Source organism: Panthera leo, chromosome A1, assembly GCF_018350215.1.
Source record: "Panthera leo isolate Ple1 chromosome A1, P.leo_Ple1_pat1.1, whole genome shotgun sequence".
NCBI lineage: Eukaryota > Metazoa > Chordata > Mammalia > Carnivora > Felidae > Panthera > Panthera leo.
In genome coordinates, this window is record NC_056679.1 from 97,883,476 (window position 1) to 97,903,488 (window position 20,013).

General features: G+C 38.4%; 1 protein-coding gene across 2 annotated transcripts in view; it reads left to right on the top strand.

The window, feature by feature from the left end:
- HSD17B4 (hydroxysteroid 17-beta dehydrogenase 4) overlaps positions 1-20,013 on the top strand; it is an 85,131-nt gene that overhangs the window by 21,668 nt on the left and 43,450 nt on the right. For both annotated transcript variants that reach the window (XM_042933669.1, XM_042933677.1), the window contains 6 exons: positions 443-630; positions 7,366-7,457; positions 10,971-10,995; positions 13,027-13,155; positions 15,635-15,738; positions 17,219-17,455. In XM_042933669.1, coding sequence (XP_042789603.1) covers positions 443-630; positions 7,366-7,457; positions 10,971-10,995; positions 13,027-13,155; positions 15,635-15,738; positions 17,219-17,455 — 775 coding nt within the window. The remainder of the gene's footprint in view (positions 1-442; positions 631-7,365; positions 7,458-10,970; positions 10,996-13,026; positions 13,156-15,634; positions 15,739-17,218; positions 17,456-20,013) is intronic.

The following is a 20,013-nucleotide window of genomic DNA, read 5'->3' on the forward strand; positions in this document are numbered from 1 at the left end:
TTTTAGTATGAGGCATTTAACATTATTCACAAAAAGGGGCAGTGTAATGAGAAGTAAAGAATTAGAACTGGTTTTTCTTATACTTCTTATTGTAGCATTAACTCATATATTGCCACTTTATTTTGTTTATAAATATTTATTGTTGTTCTCAGTAGATAATAAATATACGTTCTTCCACTTGAATTTATTTGGTCCTGATTGGGGATTCTTTTTAAAAGTTAAATCTTGTAGTTAAATTTTGAGAGATTACTTTTATTATTAATATTATTTTATGAATAATATTTTATTATTTTATGAATCATGACTGTAGGAACCTAATGACAGTATACAGAGTTGCTTTTGACAGGTGTAATAGTACGGAAAAAGAAAAAATTAAGTTTGGAGTTTGCATTGTTGTCAAAACATGAGAAAGAGATTTTGAGAGATGAATTTTTCCTTTCAGGATTATTATGACTACATCAGCTTCAGGAATATACGGCAACTTTGGCCAGGCCAATTATAGTGCTGCGAAGCTGGGTCTTCTGGGCCTTTCAAACACTATTGCACTTGAAGGCAAGAAAAGCAACATTCACTGTAACACTATTGCCCCTACGGCTGGATCCCGGATGACCCAGACAGTTATGCCTGAAGGTAAATAGCTTAGATTTTTCAGTGCTCTTAGCTACAAATCTGTGTGGAGTGAGTTTTGCAGAAGTACTTAATTTTCTGAATACTTAAAATGTTATTTATCTTACAGTTTCAAAAAGCATTATGCATAATTTGTATTTGTTACAGAAAATTTAGGAAAACCCAAAGGAAAAAAATGTAAAATGACCCATAATTTTACCATTCAGAGATGAAATTTCATTCTTTTTCTCTGCATAGGTACACATGAATACCTAAATATCTTTGTTGTTTTTGCTTTTTACTGAAGGTAGCAATAGCATTCTGGTTTACAGCAATGATTATTTTTTAATACTAATAGGCTGTATTTTTTAGAGTAGTTTGAGGTTTATAGAAAAATTGGGCAGATAGTGAAGATAGTTCCCATACAGTTTTTCCTACTATGTATTAACACTTTGTGCTAGTGCGCTACCTCTGTTATCACTGATGAACAAGTATTGATCCACTATGGTTAATTCAAGTTCATCGTTTCTACTTGGGCTTACTCTTTGTGTTGTATAGTTATATGGGCTTTCACAAACGCATAATGTTCTGTATCCACTGTTATATACAGAATTCTCTTCTATAGAATAGTTTCACTGCCCTGAAAGTACCCCCGTGCCTTCACCTCTTCATCCTCCCTCTCCTTGAATGTCTGGGAGGACTGAAGTTCATTTCTTTTTGTCAATGAATAACATACCCTGGTGTGGAGGGCCTGTAATTTATTCATTCTCCTATTGAGGAACATCTTAGTTGCTTCCAGCTTTTGGCAATTATGGATAAAAGCTGTTGTAAACATTCATGTGCAGTTTGAGAAAATTTTTTTTTCAAGTGTCTTCACTTAGAGAGAGAGAGAGAGAGAGTGTGTGTGTGTGTGTGTATGCATGCGTTGGGGAGGGGGAGAGAGAGGGAGAGAGAATCCCAAGCAGGCTTTGTGCTGTCCGCACAGACCCCACTGCAGGGCTTGATCCCATGAGCCAGGAGATTATGCCCTAAGCCGAATCAAGAGTCGGACTCTTAACTGACTGAGCCATCCAGGTGCCCCCATGTGCAGGTTTTTGTGTGAACGTAAGTTTTCAACTTGTTTGGGTAAATACCAAGGGGCGTGGTTGCTGGATTGTATGTTAAGACTGTTTAGCTTTGTTAAGAAATTTCCAGACTTCCTTTCAAAAGGTGTGTTGTGCTGTAGTACCACTAGCAATGAAGGAGAGTTCTCACTGCTCCACATCTTTGCCAGCATTTACTGTTGTCTGTCTTCTGCATTTTAGTCCTTCTCATAGGTCTGTAGTGGTGTCTCATGTTTTAATTTGCAGCTCCCTAATGATAGGTGATCTTGTGCATTTTTTCCTATGCTTGTTTGCCGTTTATCTATTCACTCCTGTGATGTGTCTGCACACATCTTTTGCTCATTTTTTTTTTTAAATTTTTTAAATGTTTGTTTATTTTTGAGAGAGAGAGTGTGAGCAGGGAGGGGCAGAGAGAGAGGGAGACACAGAATCCAAAACAGGCTCCAGGCCCCGAGCTGTCAGCACAGAGCCTGACATGGGGCTTGAACCCACGAGCTGTAAGATCATGACCTGAGCTGAAGTCGGATGCCCAACTGACTCAGCCACCCAGGTGCCCCTTATTTATTCATTTTTTAATGTTTACTTATTTTTGCGAGAGAGAGATAGATGGAGCACCTGCAGGGGAGGGGCAGAGGGAGAGGGAGACACAGAATCCAAAGCAGGCTCCAGGGTCCAAGCTGTCAGCACAGAGCCCAATGCAGGGCTCGAACCCACGAACTGTGAGATCATGACCTGAGCCAAAGTCAGACGCTTAACTGATGGAGCCACCCAGGCCCCCTATCTTTTGCTCATTTTTAAATTGGGTGGTTTATTTTCCTACTGTTGAGTTTTTAGCATTCTTTGCATATTTTGGAAACAAGTTCTTGATCAGATACGTGTTTTGCAAAGTTTTTTCCCCACTCTATAGCTTGTCTTTTTTTCCCTTTAATGTTTCTCAATTTTGAAGGATGATTTCACTGATAATGGGATCCTGGATTGGTAGTTGTTTTTCTTTCAACACTTAACTATTTCACTCCACCTTCTTCTTGCTTCTTACATGGTTTCTGATTCAGAAGAGAAGTCTGCTGTAATCCTTTCCTTATACATCTGTAGGCAAGGTGTTTTTTCCCCCCTGTCTTCTTCCCAGATATTTCTCTTTGTTTTTCTGCAGTTGGAATATAATGTACTTAGGTGGAGATTTTTGGCAATGTACTGATACTTGATAGTCTCTGAACTTATGGATCTGTGGTTTGGTGTCTGTCATTAATTTTGGAAAACTTTCAGCCTCTACTGCTTTAAATATTTTTTTCTATTTCTTCTCCTTCTGGTGTTACCCTTACGTACACATTCTCTCTTTTGCAGTTATCTCACAGTTCTTGGATATTCTTTTCCTTTTTTAAAATTCTTTTTTCTTTTTGCATTTTAGTTTGGGAAGTTTCTATCGACATATATTTAAGTTCACTGACCCTTTTCGTTTCTGTTATATTGCTTTTGTTTTCTGACATTTACTTTTGATTTGTTCTTAGAGTTTCCATCTCCCTGCTTATTGTAGCCATATCTATTGTTGCATGCTGTCTGCTTTTTCCATTACAGCCCGTAGCATATTAATTATAGTTATTGTATGTATTCATTTATTTATTTTAAAGACTTTTTTTAAAGTTTATTTATCTTGAGAGAGCGCACACACATGTGCACGATTGGGGTAGGAGCAGAGAGAATGGGGAATAGAGAGAATCACAAGCAGACTTTGCACTGTCAGTGCACAGCCTCAGGTGGGGTTCGAACTCACGAACTGCAAGGTCATGACCTGAGCTGAAACCAAGAGTCAGACGTGTAACTGACTGAGCCACCTAGGCACCCCTAATTGTAGCTGTTTTAAATTCTTCGTCTCATAATTCTAGAATGTCTATTTTATTTGAACCTGGTTCTGATACTTTGTCTCTTCAGCCTGTGCTTTTCTTGCCTTTTAGCATGCCTTGAAATGTTTGTTGAAAGCTGAACATGGTGCACTGGGGTATAGTAGAAAGTGAGGTAAATAGCCCTTTAGTGTGAGATTTTAAGTATATGTGCTTAGGCCATAGGCCATGTTTTTTGTTTGCTGGGACTATCTGTGTCAGAGGCTTTTTTCCTCTCTGTCCTTGTTTTTGTGTTCCCTGTTGTCTTTGGGTTTCCCCAAAAACTCTTTGTTAAATAGAATGTGTCTTTGAGTTCTGTCAGGTATAACCCACTGTTGTTATACTGGAGTCCTGTTGCTGTGGCTGTAAGTCATGGGGAGGGAAGATGTTCTATAATCTTATGATTGAATCTCCATTTTTCTTTAGGGAGTCAAAGTCCTGGGTTGTGACTTTCAGAAGAGTTTCTTAGCCATTTTCACCCTCTTTCCTTAATTGAGACAGGAATGCTAGAGAGGCTCCAGTTTGCTAATTGCCTTTTCCCTAGGTCAGATGAGGCTCTGGTAGTCTCCCGTGAAGATAGCCCTTTGTTAAGGAAAGCACCATGCTCTGGGTATATTTCAAAATGATTTTTTTTTGTCACCTTCTTCCTTTTTTTTTTTTTTTTCTGTAATATTTCAAAATAAGTCTTAGACTTTATATTTCACCTAATAAATTCTTGGAAATATATATCTCTAACTGATAGGGACATTATAACCACAGTGTCATCATCACATCAAACAAAATAATTCTTTCACATCACCTAATAAATTAATATTAAGATTTACTGGCTGTCTAAAAGGTACCCTTTTTGAGTTGGCTTATTCCACAGGGTCCAGATAAAGTCCACAGGCATTTTGTTACCATAGCTCTTGTTTTATTTAATAAAAGTGTTTGTTCTTTAAAAAAAAAAAAGCCATTTATTTGTTGAAGAAACTAGTTAATTTGTCCTAGAGATTAGTACTCATTCTTGGTTTGCGTTGTCCTTGTCCTTTTGTGGAAAATCAATTGACCATGTAGGTGCGGGGTCTGTTCCTGAATTCTGTGTTCTGTTCCACTGACGTGTGCCTGTCTTTTTACCAATGCCATGAAGTTTTGGTTACTATAGTTTTTCCTTTTCTTTCTTTCTTTCTTTCTTTCTTTCTTTCTTTCTTTCTTTCGACAGAGAGAGTGCAAGTAGGGGAGGAGCAAAGGGAGAAGGAGAGAAAGTCTCTTAAGCAGGCTCAGTCTGACATGGGGCTTGATCTCACTATTGTGAGGTCATGACCTGAGCCCAAATTAAGAGTCGGATGCTTAACCGACTGAGCCACCAAGGTGTCCCTTGGTTACTGTAGTTTTGTAGTAAGTCTTGAACTCAGGTAATATGAGTCTTCCAACTTTGTTCTTTGAAAATGTAAAATTTAAGTGTATGATTGAGAGCCTGTTCTTATACTTAATTATATAATAGACTACTTGACTAGTGGACAACCTTGTGGTTTTTAATACTTCTGGTTTTTAACATAATTTCTAAAAGGAAATCTTTATAATATTTTATTTTATTAAAATTTTTTAAAATATTTATTTATTTTTGAGAGAGAGAGAGACAGAACATGAGTTGGGGAGGGGCAGACAGAGAGGGAGACACAGAATCCGAAGCAGGTTCCAGGTTCTAAAATGTCACCACAGAGTCTGACGTGGGGCTGGAACTTACGGGCTGCAAGATCATGACCCAAGCTGAAGTCGGACACTTAACCAACTGAGCTACCCAGGCATCCCATGCAGCTGATGACTTTAAATTGATGCCAGTGCTCATTTACCATTCTGAAAATCCTAGGACCCTTAAGAATTATGCAAAATCTACTCTGCCTGTGTTCTATAAATGGAACAACAAAGCCTTGATGACAACACATGTGTTTACAGCAGGGTTGACTGAATATTTTGGGTCTACTGTTGAGACCTAGTGCTCAGAAGAAAAGATATCTTTCAAAATATTACTGTTCATTAACAGTACACCAGCTCACCCAAGAGTTCTGATGGAGATGTAGATTAATGTTGTTTTCAGGCCTGCTACAAGGAGTCATTTCAACTTTCAAGTCTTATTATTTAAGATATACATTTTATAATGTTATAGCTGACCTAGACAGTGATTCCCGTGATGGATCTGGGAGAAATAAATTGAAAACCTTCTGGAAAGGATTCACCATTCTAGATGCCATTAAGAACATTTGTGATTTGTGGGAAGAGATTAAACTATCAACATTCACAGGAATTTGGAAGATGTTGATTTCCACTCTCATGGATGACTTTGAGGGGTTCTAGACTTCAGTGAAAGAAGTCACTGCAGATTCAGTGGAAATAGCAAGAGAACTAGCATTAGAAGTAGAGCCTGATGGTGTGACTGAATTCTTGCAGTCACATGATAAAACTTGAACGGATGAGGAGCTCTTAGGGATGAGCAAAGAAAGTGGTGCTTGAGATGGAATCTACTCCTGGTGAAGAGGTCATGATGATTGTTGAAATAATAACACAGGATTTAGAATATTATATAAATTGAGTTGTTAAAGCAGCAGCAGGGTTTGAGAGATTGACTCGTTTTGAAAGTTCTAGTGTGGGTAAAATGCTGTCAGACAACATCATATCCTACAGAGAAATCAGTTGACAGGGAGAGTCAAGTGATTGGACATACTTCATTATTGTATTTTAAGAAAGTGTCACAGCCACCCCAGCCTTCAGCAGCCACCCCCCTGATTAATCAGCAGCCATTTACATTGAGGCAAGACTCTCATCTAGCTAAAATATTATAACTCACTGAAAACCCAGATGATGATTATCGTTTTTTAGCAATAAGGTATTTTATTTTATTATTAGTTTTTAAATATTTATTTTGAGAGAGAGATAGTATGAGCAGGGGAGGGGTAGAGAGAGGGAAACAGAATCCCAAGTAGGCTCCATGCTCAGCGTGGACCCTGATGCAAAGCTCAGTCTCACAAACCGCGAGATCATGATCTGAGCTGAAATCAAGTGTTGGAGGCTTAACCAACTAAACCACCCAGGTGTGGCTAAAGTATTTTAAAATTAAAATATGTACATTGTTTTTTTAGGCATAATGTTAATGTACAGTTTAACTGACTATAGGGTAGCATGAACATGACTTTTATATGCTCCGGGGAACCAAAAAATTCATTTGACTAGCTTTATTGGTATATTTGCTTTATTGTGGTGGTCTGGAACCAAACCCACAATATCTCCAAGGTATGCCTGTTCCTTTCTACTCTATTAAGTTGCTCATGGAAAGCATCAAGTGGGAAAATATTTCTTACACTTTGTTACTCATCAGTGATGGTTGCAAGCTTCATTTCACATCATTATCTTACCACCATTACAATGGTCAAGGCTGTTTTGTAGTTTTCTAGCTTCTGGTTAAATTGCTGGGAGAGCCAAATAGTTTTGGGAATGAATGGTGACTTCAGTTCCTCATGTTAAGTAGAATTCTACTCACCACTTACTGCCTAGGTAGCTTTAACTTAACTTGTCGTCTGTATAGTATGTTACCCCTCTTGGAAAGGTGTATCTGTTGCCTTCAAAGTTAGAAGGGATGAAACAGTTCTTTCAAAAGCTTTGAATGTTAGACTGATTAATTTTGTAGATCTCATTTTGTTCTTATTTTGAATTACCAAAATTTGTAAGTAAGGAGTTTTCAGAAAGCAAAATGGTGGATTGAATATGTGTATATTCTTGTTAACAAACATTTTTGGGATGTGTTTTAGATCTCCTGGAAACTTTGAAGCCTGATTACGTGGCGCCCTTGGTCCTTTGGCTTTGCCATGAGAGCTGTGAGGAAAACGGTGGCTTGTTTGAGGTATTTTGCACCTTCCTGCTTTCTCTCAAAGTAATATTTGTGTAATTAAACATAAAAAATGATTTAAGCATTAATATTTTCCACTTGCTCACATTTGGAAAGATCTGCATCATTTGATATCACTTGTATATTTTTCTTTAATGTTTATTTACTTATTTTGAGAGAGAGAGAGAGACAGAGACAGAGAGACAAAATGTGAATAGGGGAGGGGCAGGGAAAGAGGGAGAGAGAATCCCAAGCAGGCTCCATGTTGTCATCGCAGAGTCCAACGCGGGGCTCGATCTCAGGAACTGTGAGATCATGACCTGAGATAAAATCAGGAGTCGGGTGTTTAAGCAACTGAGCCACCCAGGTGCCCCTCACTTGTGTATTTTTTAAATATTATAGTTAACTAAGGAACAAGTGTTGACAAATGTCCTTTTTTGAGAAAGAAATAGCAACTTAATAAATTCTGTTTTTCTTTCTTTCTTCATTTCTAATATGCTTACCAAATGAAAATGTGGCTGGTTAGAGGTGTTTAGTCAAATGAAGAAGGTTTTATTTGGTTTGGGAACCTGAAGGTTAAAGTAGGAGGATAGAGCTTATGGTTCAGAGTCAGCCAGCCTGAGTTTTGAATTCTCTGTTTTGACAGTTGCTGGCTCGCTGGAATATTGTACAAATTAATGTCCCCGAGCATTAGTTTTCTTGGGCTTTTGTGACAACGAGAAATCCTATTTTTAAACTCTTAGCACTGGATCTAGTACATAACAGTTAGCCTTCAATTGTAACTGTTATGTCAGCATACCAGAAATTTAGTCTGGGCATGATAGGTCAGTAAACATAACCTATTATGTATTTTAACTTTAAGAATAAACATTCCTCTTTTTCCTCATCGTAGAGCTTTAAGTGTTTATTGTAAAAATAAGCACACATAATCCAAACATCCAGTGAGATCCAGTTTTCACTTTGTAATCAAAGTCCTTTTAGATCTCTTTATGCCAATTTATACATTTTTGATTCCTCATTTAAGTGTGATCTCTTTTTTCCCCCTAGTACTGTTATATTTTATATTTTATTTATTTATTTATTTAAAAAAAAATTTTTTTTTTTCAACGTTTTTTATTTATTTTTTTTGGGACAGAGAGAGACAGAGCATGAACGGGGGAGGGGCAGAGAGAGAGGGAGACACAGAATCGGAAACAGGCTCCAGGCTCCGAGCCATCAGCCCAGAGCCTGACGCGGGGCTCGAACTCACGGACCGCGAGATCGTGACCTGGCTGAAGTCGGACACTTAACCGACTGCGCCACCCAGGCGCCCCTATATTTTAGATTCTCCGCCCCACCTTTATTTGATTCTCTGTGGTAATAATGAACCTGTTATATGAAGAATACTATGACATCCAAAAATATTTCTTGGTAGCAAAATTACCTGGCTTAGTTGGAAGTGAATGCTATGTTAACCTGATGCATTTGAATAAAAACTTGATAAAATAAAAAATAATGTACACATATCTAAGCAGAGATGTGTGCCTCCACTTTCTTAATGACAGACATTGCGAATTGTGGAAAATTAGAGGCGAAAAGAACTTTCTAAGAACTTTACAGATTTAATAATATCAAGCCATCTGGAGCTCAGAAGTTGGCCTGCCTTTTATGTCATTAAGGAATTTTTATTATTTTGTAGATAAAAATCGTATATGCTTTTATAGAAAAATTTAAATATACAGGAAAGTTTAGAGAAGAAAATAAAAACCTCCATATTACCCTTATCTGGAGATAACTACTATTAATATTTTTATGTATTCTTCCAGTCTTTTATTAGATTTGCATCTTTTTTAAAAAAATTTTTTAATGTTTATTTATTTTTGAGGGAGAGATAGACATATAGAACACAAGCAGTGGAGGGGCAGGGTGAGAGGGAGACACAGAATCTGAAGCAGGTTCCAGGCAGTGTGCTGTCAGCAATGAGCCCAATGAGGGGCTTGAACCCACAAACCATGGGATCATGACCTGAGCCGAAGTTGGACACTTAACTGACTGAGCCACCCAGGCGCCCCTAGATGTTTATCTTACACGAATAGTCTCTTTTCTTAGATATACATTTTATACATACAGCAAAACCTATAGAGACAACAAGGTCATGTTATACGTACAGTTTTATGTGTTTTGTATGTTGTGAACATTTTTAGTGGGGAACATTTGGTATGCATGATTGATAAAATACAGTAAGAAACATCTGTAATATCCCACCTTAAACCTTGAAATTAAGTTTTGCCACTGTTTGCCAAATTCTGAGAGGTACCTAGAGGGAGAGATAGAGATTCTTTGGCTCAGTTGGACCTCCTGTTTCTAGCGCCTGGAGGAGTTTCCAGCTTTGAGCCTCTCCCAAATACGGTACAATATGACATCTGTCTTGTCTGTTACCGAAACCACTGCTGACTTACCTACCCTGACAGCATCAGGGCTGACTGGTCTGTTGTAAAAGTTGTGGGCATATTCATATATAGGCAAAGGGTGATAAAAAGCCATGCCCTTGACCTGGAGCCACTAACCTGTGTGCTCTCTACTGATAACATATTCTGTTGTCCTCTGCCTGTGGAATTCTCATGATCAATTCTGACACATTGTAGTTGTGGTGCTTGAAGATTTTTTTTTTTTTTTTTTTTTTTAACATCAGACATTCTCTTCTGGGGATTCCCCTGCATGACCTCTAGAAAAAATGTGATCTTTCTGTGTGGCAACTAATATATTTGGTCGTTTGCCTTCTCTCTATAAAGATATCTTATTGAAACGACTATATGTAGTTGTTTAAGTCAAATCCTAATTTTATTTTCTTTCCTTTTTATGTTTTTCTTCACTATATCTTTTTAGAGGGAGCTGTTATTTCATGCCTGTGTTGTTGGGACAATCTTACTATTTTATATTATTTAACCTTTATGGTTAGCTCATGAAGAATATTATTATCCTTATTTTACATAGGGGAAAACTTGGATTTAGGGTTCAAATGATTTGATGGGACTCATACAACTAGTCAGTAGAAGAAACTATCCTTTTTTTTTTTTTTAAGTTTTTTTTTAATGTTTATTTATATTTGAGAGAGATGGAACATGAGCAGGGGAGGGGCAGAGAGAGGGAGACATAGAATCCCAGGCAGACTTTAGGCTCCAAGCTGTCAGCATGGAGCCCAATGCAGGGCTTGAACTCACAAACAGCGAGATGATGACCTGAGTCGAAGTTGGACGCTTAACCATCTGAGTCACCCAGGTGGCCCTAAAGCCTTAGTTTCTGACATCAGTCATGCTTTTCTACCACATGCATTGTCTACCACCTAATGCTGCTTTGTATTTCTACTGTGGTAACATGAACAAAGCAAAATCATGGAGGCCCATGGACTTTTGTAGAACTGTGTTATTTTCATCCATTGTCATCTAGCCTTCTAATACTCTTAGTATGACACCTGCCTGTTTTTCTATTAAAAAATCCTCTTTGTGATCCATTTTAGATGGTATAACTGTCTTCCCCTCTTTTTGGTAGGTTGGAGGAGGATGGATTGGAAAATGTAAGTCTCTTCTAGTTTTTCATTTGCCGTATATTGTTTCTGTATTTTTAACCTTGCACATCCAGTTGGAGCTGGGTAAAGGTCTTGCCAAATGGCTAACTATTGGAGCTCGTGCATGCATATTCTGCCTCAAACATGGGTATACCAATAGGCATTCTAAAATGTGGAAGCTGTCCTGAAGGCCTTTGGCATTTTCAAGAAACTGTTGAGGATTTTTTCCCCTGTTGGCAGTCCTTATTCAGGAGTTGTCTGGCCTATGCGTAACTGGCTGTTCCTTCAGACGGCACAGTCTGTTTGTCCTCCTGTGTCCTCCTATGTCTCTGGCATCCCACATTATTATTATTTTTTTAATAAAGTTTATTTATTTTTGAGAGAGATATAGAGCATGTGCATATGCATGAGTTGGGGAGGGGCAGATAGAGAAGGAAAGAGAGAATCCCAGGCAGGCTCCACACGGTCAGCATGGAGCCTGATGCTGGGGCTTGAACTCAGGAACCATGGGATCATGTCCTGAGCCGAAATCAGGATGCGTAATTGACTGAGACACCCAGGTGCCCCCACATGATTGTTCTTGCTGTTTCTGCAGAGTAATGAGTGAGAGAGGGGGCTGTTTTGTAAAGATGGGAAGAGTCTTGTCCTAGAGAGCACAGCAGGAAAATTTTCCAATTCTCTTGTTTGATTCTTTTCTTCCTTGGGGCTATGAGACATCAGGAGGTAATGGTCAGGAATCACAGGGGACAACTTGCTGAGACAGAAATTGCAACTGATGTCTGGAAATTGTTGCCCTCTGGTCCAATAGTGAACTCATTTGGCTTCAACCATCTCTTTCCCCAGCTCCCCAGTCTTGTGAGTTCCACATTGGACAATTGCTTCATGACATTTAAAAAAATTGTGAAAAATTCCAGTATCCCAAATCAAGTTTTCAGTTGGCTGCTGGTATCAGAATTAATGAAATTATTTAAAAGGTTGTCATTACTGGAGGGCATTGATATAGCATAGAGTATCAATATTTTCATCATTAATGACTATTCTCTTTGGTTATCAAAGTAACGTATATTATTCAAGCATTGTTCAACATAAGTGTCTCAGGATATCCATTTAAGAAAGGAAATGTTGCAATAAAAGTTTTTTCTGAGACTTTGTCAATAAGAAAACTCTAGAAGCATGTATTTCTGTCATTGCCTGAGACAAAGCTTCAATTTAATAATCATCAAAATCTGACCAATATGTTTAAATAAGGTTACTAGTGGTTATTTTATTCCTTGGGCTTTTTTGAAAGGCAACAGTCTTAAAAATTCTCCTCACAGAATTTCTACAGCAATAATGATTTTTGTGAATCTGCCCTATTCTAGTTGACTTCCTGTGAAAAAGGAGCAAAGAGCAAAGGGAGGCATGAGGGAATTATCTGGGGCTATGTGACATATTAATTTGGTTATCCCTCACTTTGCTGTTTAGCAAAAGATCTTGAAGTATATTACCTGAGTGATCTTTGGTCATGAAGTCAGTCTTTTGGTGTGATTGTCTATAATTAAAATTTTTATGATTGAGCATTACAGTCTTCCTTTAGTAGTATCTGGCATGGTCAGAGGAGAGCTGTTTCCCTTCAGCTTTACATATATATATATATATACACACACACACACACACACATATATATGTGTGTATATATACATATGTGTATATATACACACATATATATGTGTGTATATATACACATATGTATATATACACACATATATATATGTGTGTATATATATGTATATACACACACATATATATGTGTGTATATATATATATTTTTTTTTAAATTCACATTATCCTCATGGGATTATCATCTCAAGAACAACTTCTTTAAAGTCATGTAGTATAACTCTTCAGATGTTAGACTCATTTTGTCCCCCCTGAATTCCTTTCTCTTGCAGTTAAAAAAAATTCAAGGGTCTCAGATAAGTTTTACTTCCTGTGTCCCTTTTAAACTCTGTGCTTAGCTTCTTCGTTTTGTTTCTGTACGTTTCTGTACGTTTGTTTCAGTACGCTGGGAGCGGTCCCTTGGAGCCATCGTAAGACAGAAGAATCAACCCATGACCCCCGAGGGGGTGAAGGCTAATTGGAAGAAGATCTGTGACTTTGAGAACGCCACCAAGCCCCAGAGAATTCAAGGTAGAGGCCCAGATCCCTTCACTCCTGGCTGGGGAGCCAGAGGCAACAAAGCATTCTCTTCTCTTAGGGACCTGTCTTCTGTTTTTAACTAGTGCATGTTTTTTGCGCCAGGAGCTATTAGAACTCTTCAGTTTAAGATATGTATGTCAACCCCCACTGTCACTTTTTCTGTTTTGTTTTGTAATCCTGTGTTTTGGGTGTATGTCCGGGTGGGGGATAGTACAAGTTGTTCACCCTTCTATGCTTCCTCCCTGATGGTTCGTTTCAGAGTCTTCTCTTATCTAACCAGTCACTGCTTACCTCACCTGGTTTTTCTCTGTTTCCCAAAAAGTTCACATAGGCCAGTTTTATTTAGGCTTAGCTCTTTTCTGTCTAATGAGTAGATTTTGCGTTGTTTTATCCCTTCGTCTTTGTTGCTGTGTGTCTGCCCTTCTAAAATGCCCTTTCCTGGGGCACCTGGGTGGTTCAGTCAGTTAGGCGTCTGCTTCTTGATTTCAGCTCAGGTCATGATCTCACAGTTTTGTGAGTTCGAGCCCCACGTCAGCGTAGAGCTTGAGATTCTTCCCCTCTCTCTGCCCCTCCCCTGCTCTCACTGTCTCTATCTTTCTCAAAAATAAATGAGAAGAAACTTCAAAATGCCCCTTCCTGCCTTTATCACCTGTGCTGACCCGAGTACTTCTCTTAAAATCAAAACCCAAGCCCTGGATGTTCAACCAAACCTCCCCAGATATTTCAGGCTACATTGATTTCTCTCTTAGCTGGACTCTGACCACTTAGCATCTGCTCAGAGCTGCTTTTGTTTCGTAAATATGTGGTTTCTTAACGGCACAGTAAGGTCCTTTGGAGGCAGAGACTGTGTCTTGGAGGTACTTCTTTTGTGTTTGGTGCTCGCTTGGAGCCAAACTCAGAAAGGATTCAGCAAATGCTTACTCCCTGGAATTATCGAGTTGTCTATGATTTGCCATAGAAATAGGCAGCCAGCAAAAGGCACGTTGTTTTTTTTCTAGTGTAACTCACATATGTATGTAGTATATGAAGTTTATTTTTACTTATTTACTTATTTTTTTAGTATATGGAGTTTAAAGGACTCTTCTGGGAAAGATAATGATTCAGGGTTATTTTGTAGACAGATCTTTTTTTTTTTTTTTTTCCTCTTAGTAATTTTATATTCAGTGTTTGGTAGGGGAATATATCTCAAAAAATGACTCTTCTCGTTTTTTTTTCCTCCTTAATGACACTTTCCTGCCTGCTGGTACCCTCATTGAAATTTTCATTATGCTCTTTCTCAACCAGATGATAACACGATTGTAATGTCCTTAATGGTAGCATTTCTTGTATTCCATATTTTTCTGTTTGTGATAAATTTAGCCTGTGAATGAGTCACCCATCATTGAAAATGAATGAAAGGAAAAAGAAAGAAGTACATTAAAAACTTTCCTCTGATGTCCAAGTTCCACTGTATTGCCTTAAAAGTATTCTAAAGAAAAAGCTAAATGAATTACGTAATTCTAAATGAAAATATACCTCTAAGTGTTAAAAGTAGAGTTAGAAGAAACATGTCACATTTTTCTGCAGAACTGATCATGGCTTACAGATGATGGAACTAAATCCCAGAAAAGTGCCGTAACTGGCCCAAGCTTTCTCAGTGTTTGAGCCACATTAACTCAGGTTGCCCGTGTCTCTGTGTGTCCTTTCAGCCTGTAGCAAGGTAACTTTCAGTTAAAAGCCTCCTTCTGGCAGCATTCTTAGTGGGGCGGTGAGGGGAGGATTCAGAGGCAAGAAGCTGGCTGATATCCCTGGTCACACCACAGTTTGTGGTTTGCTTATAGATTGTGTCCAAGGTTAGAAAGAGGCCTGTACCTGTCAGGTTTGTTAGGTCTCAGAGTCCTTGGAATCTTCTGGCATATGTGGCAGCCCCATGAGTCTCCTTTATTAACCTTTTAGACCCCAGAACAGTAGCTTCTGAACCCTGTCTGAAGTCTCTGGTCGTAATGATGGTTTTCTCTGGACGAATTTTTAGTACCGACTTCAGAGCTATCACTTGAGACGTGGGTGGGGGGTTCGGAGGATAATCTTGGCATTGTTCCATCCTGGAGGAGGGGTGATGATGGCGAGAAAGGGAAATTTGTTTTTCCTTCACCAAAAATTGCATGTCTCTGGACAAGGGTCCCACTTTACAGAGCTGTAAAATTGATCAAAGACATTGCAAAGCTCAGTGCCTCTTTGGAATCAAAACCAGGAAGAGTATGTTGGACAATGGCTTGTTTTCCATTGACAACACCCAGTGATCTTTGGTCTATTTCGGAGTCTTTCACAGCTTCTTCCTTTAATAGTCCTACCTCATATATTCAGTTCATGAGTGCCTGTGAAGGTCCTGTGGCAGGCTTGCTCACTGTTAGAGGAATGATTATCGAGCACGTTGTCACTTTTCTTAGTCATGTCTTGTAACAGAAGCATCCTTGTTGTTATTACTATTTAGAATCAATTGGCAGTATAATTGGAGTTTTAAGTAAAATCGATTCAGATGGAGGAGTTTCGACAAATCATATGAGTCACGCAGCATCGACAGCACCATCAGGATTTGTAAGTTGGGGAGAAAAGCCTAAAAGCTGTGCCTTTTGTTGAGATCCTCTCTTTTCTTTCTTTTTTTTTTTTTTCCTTTTTCTCTTTTCTCTCATACAAAAATGTTATTTTCCAAGCTATTAGTCCATTGTTAAATAGGAAAGATAAGTGACAAGACTTTTCTTAAAATATGTACTAAATATTTATAGAATTTGAATGAACATGAGGCTAAGATGTAGCCTTATGTAACTTTTACTTTCTTTTCTTCAGTATAATTACACAAGTGTCTTTTTTTTTTTTTTTGGTAGTATTCTTGATAATTCTACTGTAGTTACTGTTTTTTCTAACTTTTTAGAAAAGGATATCTAAGTGCCTCTTTTGAGTCATTTTTTTTTTTAGGGAAAGCATTGATAGATTGTATTTTGGAACTATTTCAACATCGCTGCAAATAAAGGACCTCCGACTGTGTAGAAATTCTGATGGAATAGTGGTTATAGCTCATGTGAAGTTTGCTGATTTACTGTCACCTTGAAACAAAAAAATGTAGTGCATAAATAGTGAGAAATAAATCATTTGATGCATTTGGTTTTGGTGTTTTGTGACTCAGGGCAGATAGAGTGATAATGTTAACAATCTAATTTTAACCCTGAGAATATGATTGGGTTATAAATATGACTTTATCCTAGAATAGGGGTTGGCAAACTTTTCCGGGAAAGGGCCAGATAGTAGATGTTTTAGGCTTTGTGGATCACCTACCCTTCCTGGTCACATGTTCTTCCTGTTTTTCTTTTTTTTAAACCACTCTTTAAGAATGTAAAAACCATTCTTAGCTCTCAGCCCTTGTTTGTGGACTCCTGTTTTGGAATAAAAGTGATTGACAATTGGACATCATTGCTTTTTAGCCCAGTATCAACTTCACACATTAGCAAGACATATCATCACTAAGTAGAAAAACACAATATCCAGTTTGATGAGGGACATTCCCAGCCAGGAACTTAAGGTAAAATCTCATTTTAACTAAAACCATTCTGAGGCCATCTAATTTACAAGCATGAAGCAGCGTTTTGCTCTTTTTACATTTAATTTTATACAGTAGCTCCTGTAGGGCGATTCACTATCGCTATTTATGACCTATTCATTATTATTACTATTTTTTTGTATTTTTGAGTTTGTAATAGTTGCTGAATTAATTGGGCTTCTCACCGTCAGAGATAGGAAATTTGAAAATGAGACATACTGTTAGTAAGAAGCAAATTATAAAAAAAGTTCTTATCTGTAAATGAAGTCCTTTCCCACACACTTTCTAATTGGTTTCTATTAAAATAAAATCTAATGAAACAATTATGACACTCCATGAAATTCACCAACATGACATTCTATTCACCTGTCTTCAAAAGCAAAAACCAGGTACGTAAGCAGTTAATAGTTTTGAAAAAGTTAAAATGTTAAGGATTTGACAAAAATATCATTGAAAAAACACTTTCGTATACCTTTCTCATAGGCTAGAGCCATTGGCTATAAATTCCCTCCATTTTCTTCTGCTTACACGGAGCTGGAAACTATTATGTATGCCCTTGGCGTGGGAGCATCGGTGAAGGAGCCAAAAGATATGAAATTTATATACGAAGGAAGCTCTGACTTCTCCTGTTTGCCTACATTTGGAGTTATCGTAGCTCAGAAACCTTTAGTAGGTGGAGGGTTAGGAGGGGTTCCTGAGCTTCCGATCAGCTTGGAAAAGGTAAGAGTAATAAGAAACCTTTATTTTGCTTTTCTTTGGTTTCTTCAAATATGATTGATAAATGTCACATTGTTTGCGGGCATATGTATTAATAAAATAGTTTGTCATGGTTGGTTCAGGAATAAAGATTTAGCATATCTTTTGATTTTCCTTTCTGAGCATATAAGAGAAGAGACTTAGTTGAAAGGACAAGCAGAAAGAAGAAAACAGCAATTAGGTCCAGTCCTACGACCCTGACATAATGTTCTCAATCCTCTCTCTGCCATTTGCTTGCTGTTTGACCAAGGGTACAGAACTTTCTGAAGCTTTGGTTTCCTTATCTATAAGATGGATGTGATAACTCTTGCTTGATGATAGTGGTGAGGGAGCAAGCCAGGTAATGATCTGGGAAGAGTATTTGAGCCAGAGAGAACAAGTGTAAAAGGCCCTGAGGCAGATGCATACTTGGCTTGTTTTTGGAGCAGCAAGGGGGCCAGTCTGTTACAGGATGAACCGGGGGTGGGGCATGTGGTAGGAGAAGAGGGCCTTGTAGTCATTATAAGGATTTTAGCTTATGCTCTGATTAACTAACATGGGAGACAGTCTGTAGTGCTTTGAACTGAGGAGTGATATGATCTGGCTGTGTTGACTCACAGGGTCATTTTTGCTTCTGTGTGGAGAATAGATTATATGGGGGCCAAGCCGAAGCAGGCAAACCAGTTAAGAGTCTCTTATAGTAATTTAAACAAAAGGCTGGATGTGAGTCGAAGGAAAGAGGAGTCAAAGATGAAGTTTTTTGTAACTGGGATGAAATATATGCATGTATGTCTCTATCCATGATTTATAATTAACTATATACAATATATTTAGTATGTATAGTAGTTATATAGAACATATATATAACAAGATAGATGTATACAGTTACCTCAAGGTGGGGATGGTCAGGAGTTGGTTTTGGACAAACCTGAGATTCTCTTATACAATCCAGTAGAGATGTAAAATGGGCAGTTGAATATGTGAGTCACGAGTTTGGGGGGTAGCGGTCTCGCTGGGGTTCTTAGACTTGAAGTGGTATTTGAAGACCCAAGACTAGATGAAATCACGTAGCGTAACGTGTGAGTGTAGGTAGAGAAGAGCCTGAGCTCAGGGACCGGACTCTACAAGTGTTGAAAGGTTGAAGACATGAGGAAGAATCAGCAAGGGAGACCGAGAAGGAATGGCTGGCAAGGTATGAGCTCTGAGGAATAGCGGGAGAATGTGGTATCTGAGAAGCAAAATGGACAAGTTGTTTCAAGAAGGAAGGTGTGCACAACTGTGAGAAAGCTTTTGAGGTGGGGCATGTTTCATTTCTTGGAGTCAAGAATGAGTCCAGGGATAGCTGTTGAATCCTAGAGCTGTGAGCCAATTTCTCTGGCTTTGGTGATTGGAGGACCCATTTACTGGAGGAGCGGTTCGCCCATTGCTGCTCTGAATCTGTGAGAACTTCTTTTATTTGAGTATCTGATGAGTTGGGAGGGAGGCAAGAGATATGGACCAGGCAGTTTGTTGTTTTAGTCACTGCCCCATGGTATTTGCTGCATACAGTTCTGTTTGAATAATTGAAATGCAAACAGTCAAAGCAAATGTTTCAGAATTCTGCACTGTACTCCTTCAGAGTCAGGAGGAGTTGGAAAAATCATGAATGGTGTTCAGAATCTGTGGCCAGAAATAATAGCCCTCTTGAATTGAAATCCCTGTCTTCCCACCTTGAGTGTCCAGGCCATTTGATACGGTGGGCCATCCTCCATTTGTCTCATTTTTTTCTCCTTCTGGGTTCGGAGGAAGACAGAATTAAAGGTGTCCCATGGCAGTGGGGTGTGGTCATTTGAGTATATGGGTCAGATTTTGTTTTTTCTGTCCTATTATTTTCCTACATATATTGGTGTATTCTTGCTTCCATACATTGAGGTTAAGTGTCTCTCGAGTTACACAGTGTCCTTAGTATCTACTGATAGTTAATTTATAAGATGCATCTATGTCTATTTTTGTATCTATAGATAATTTGTAAGATATCACACTAAGGAAATACGGACAATGATAGTGCTTTGAACATGGTTGTAATTACTTTGAACATGGTTGTAATACTCTCTTGTGTTTTAGTTGAGTTGTTTGTATTTGGTACATGTGATTTGAAATTCATTTAAAACTTTTATTTTATTTTATTTTATTTTATTTTATTTTATTTTATTTTTAAATATTTTATTTATTTTTGAGAGAGAGAGAGACATAGCAAGAGCAGGGGAGGAGGGGCAGAGAGAGAGGGAGACACAGAATCCGAACCAGACTCCAGGCTCTGAGCTGTCGGCACAGAGCCCGACACGGGGCCTGAACCCACAAATTGTGAGATCATGACCTGAGCTGAAGTCGGAGGCTTAACCAACTGAGTCACCCAGGAACCCCAACTTGTTTTTTTAATTTTAGAGAGAGAACGTGTGTGAGGGAGAGGGGTGGAGAGAGAGAGAGAGAGAGAATCTTAAATCTTAAGAAGGTTCCATGCTCAGCACAGAGCCCAATGCAGGGCTCCATCCTATGACCCTTGG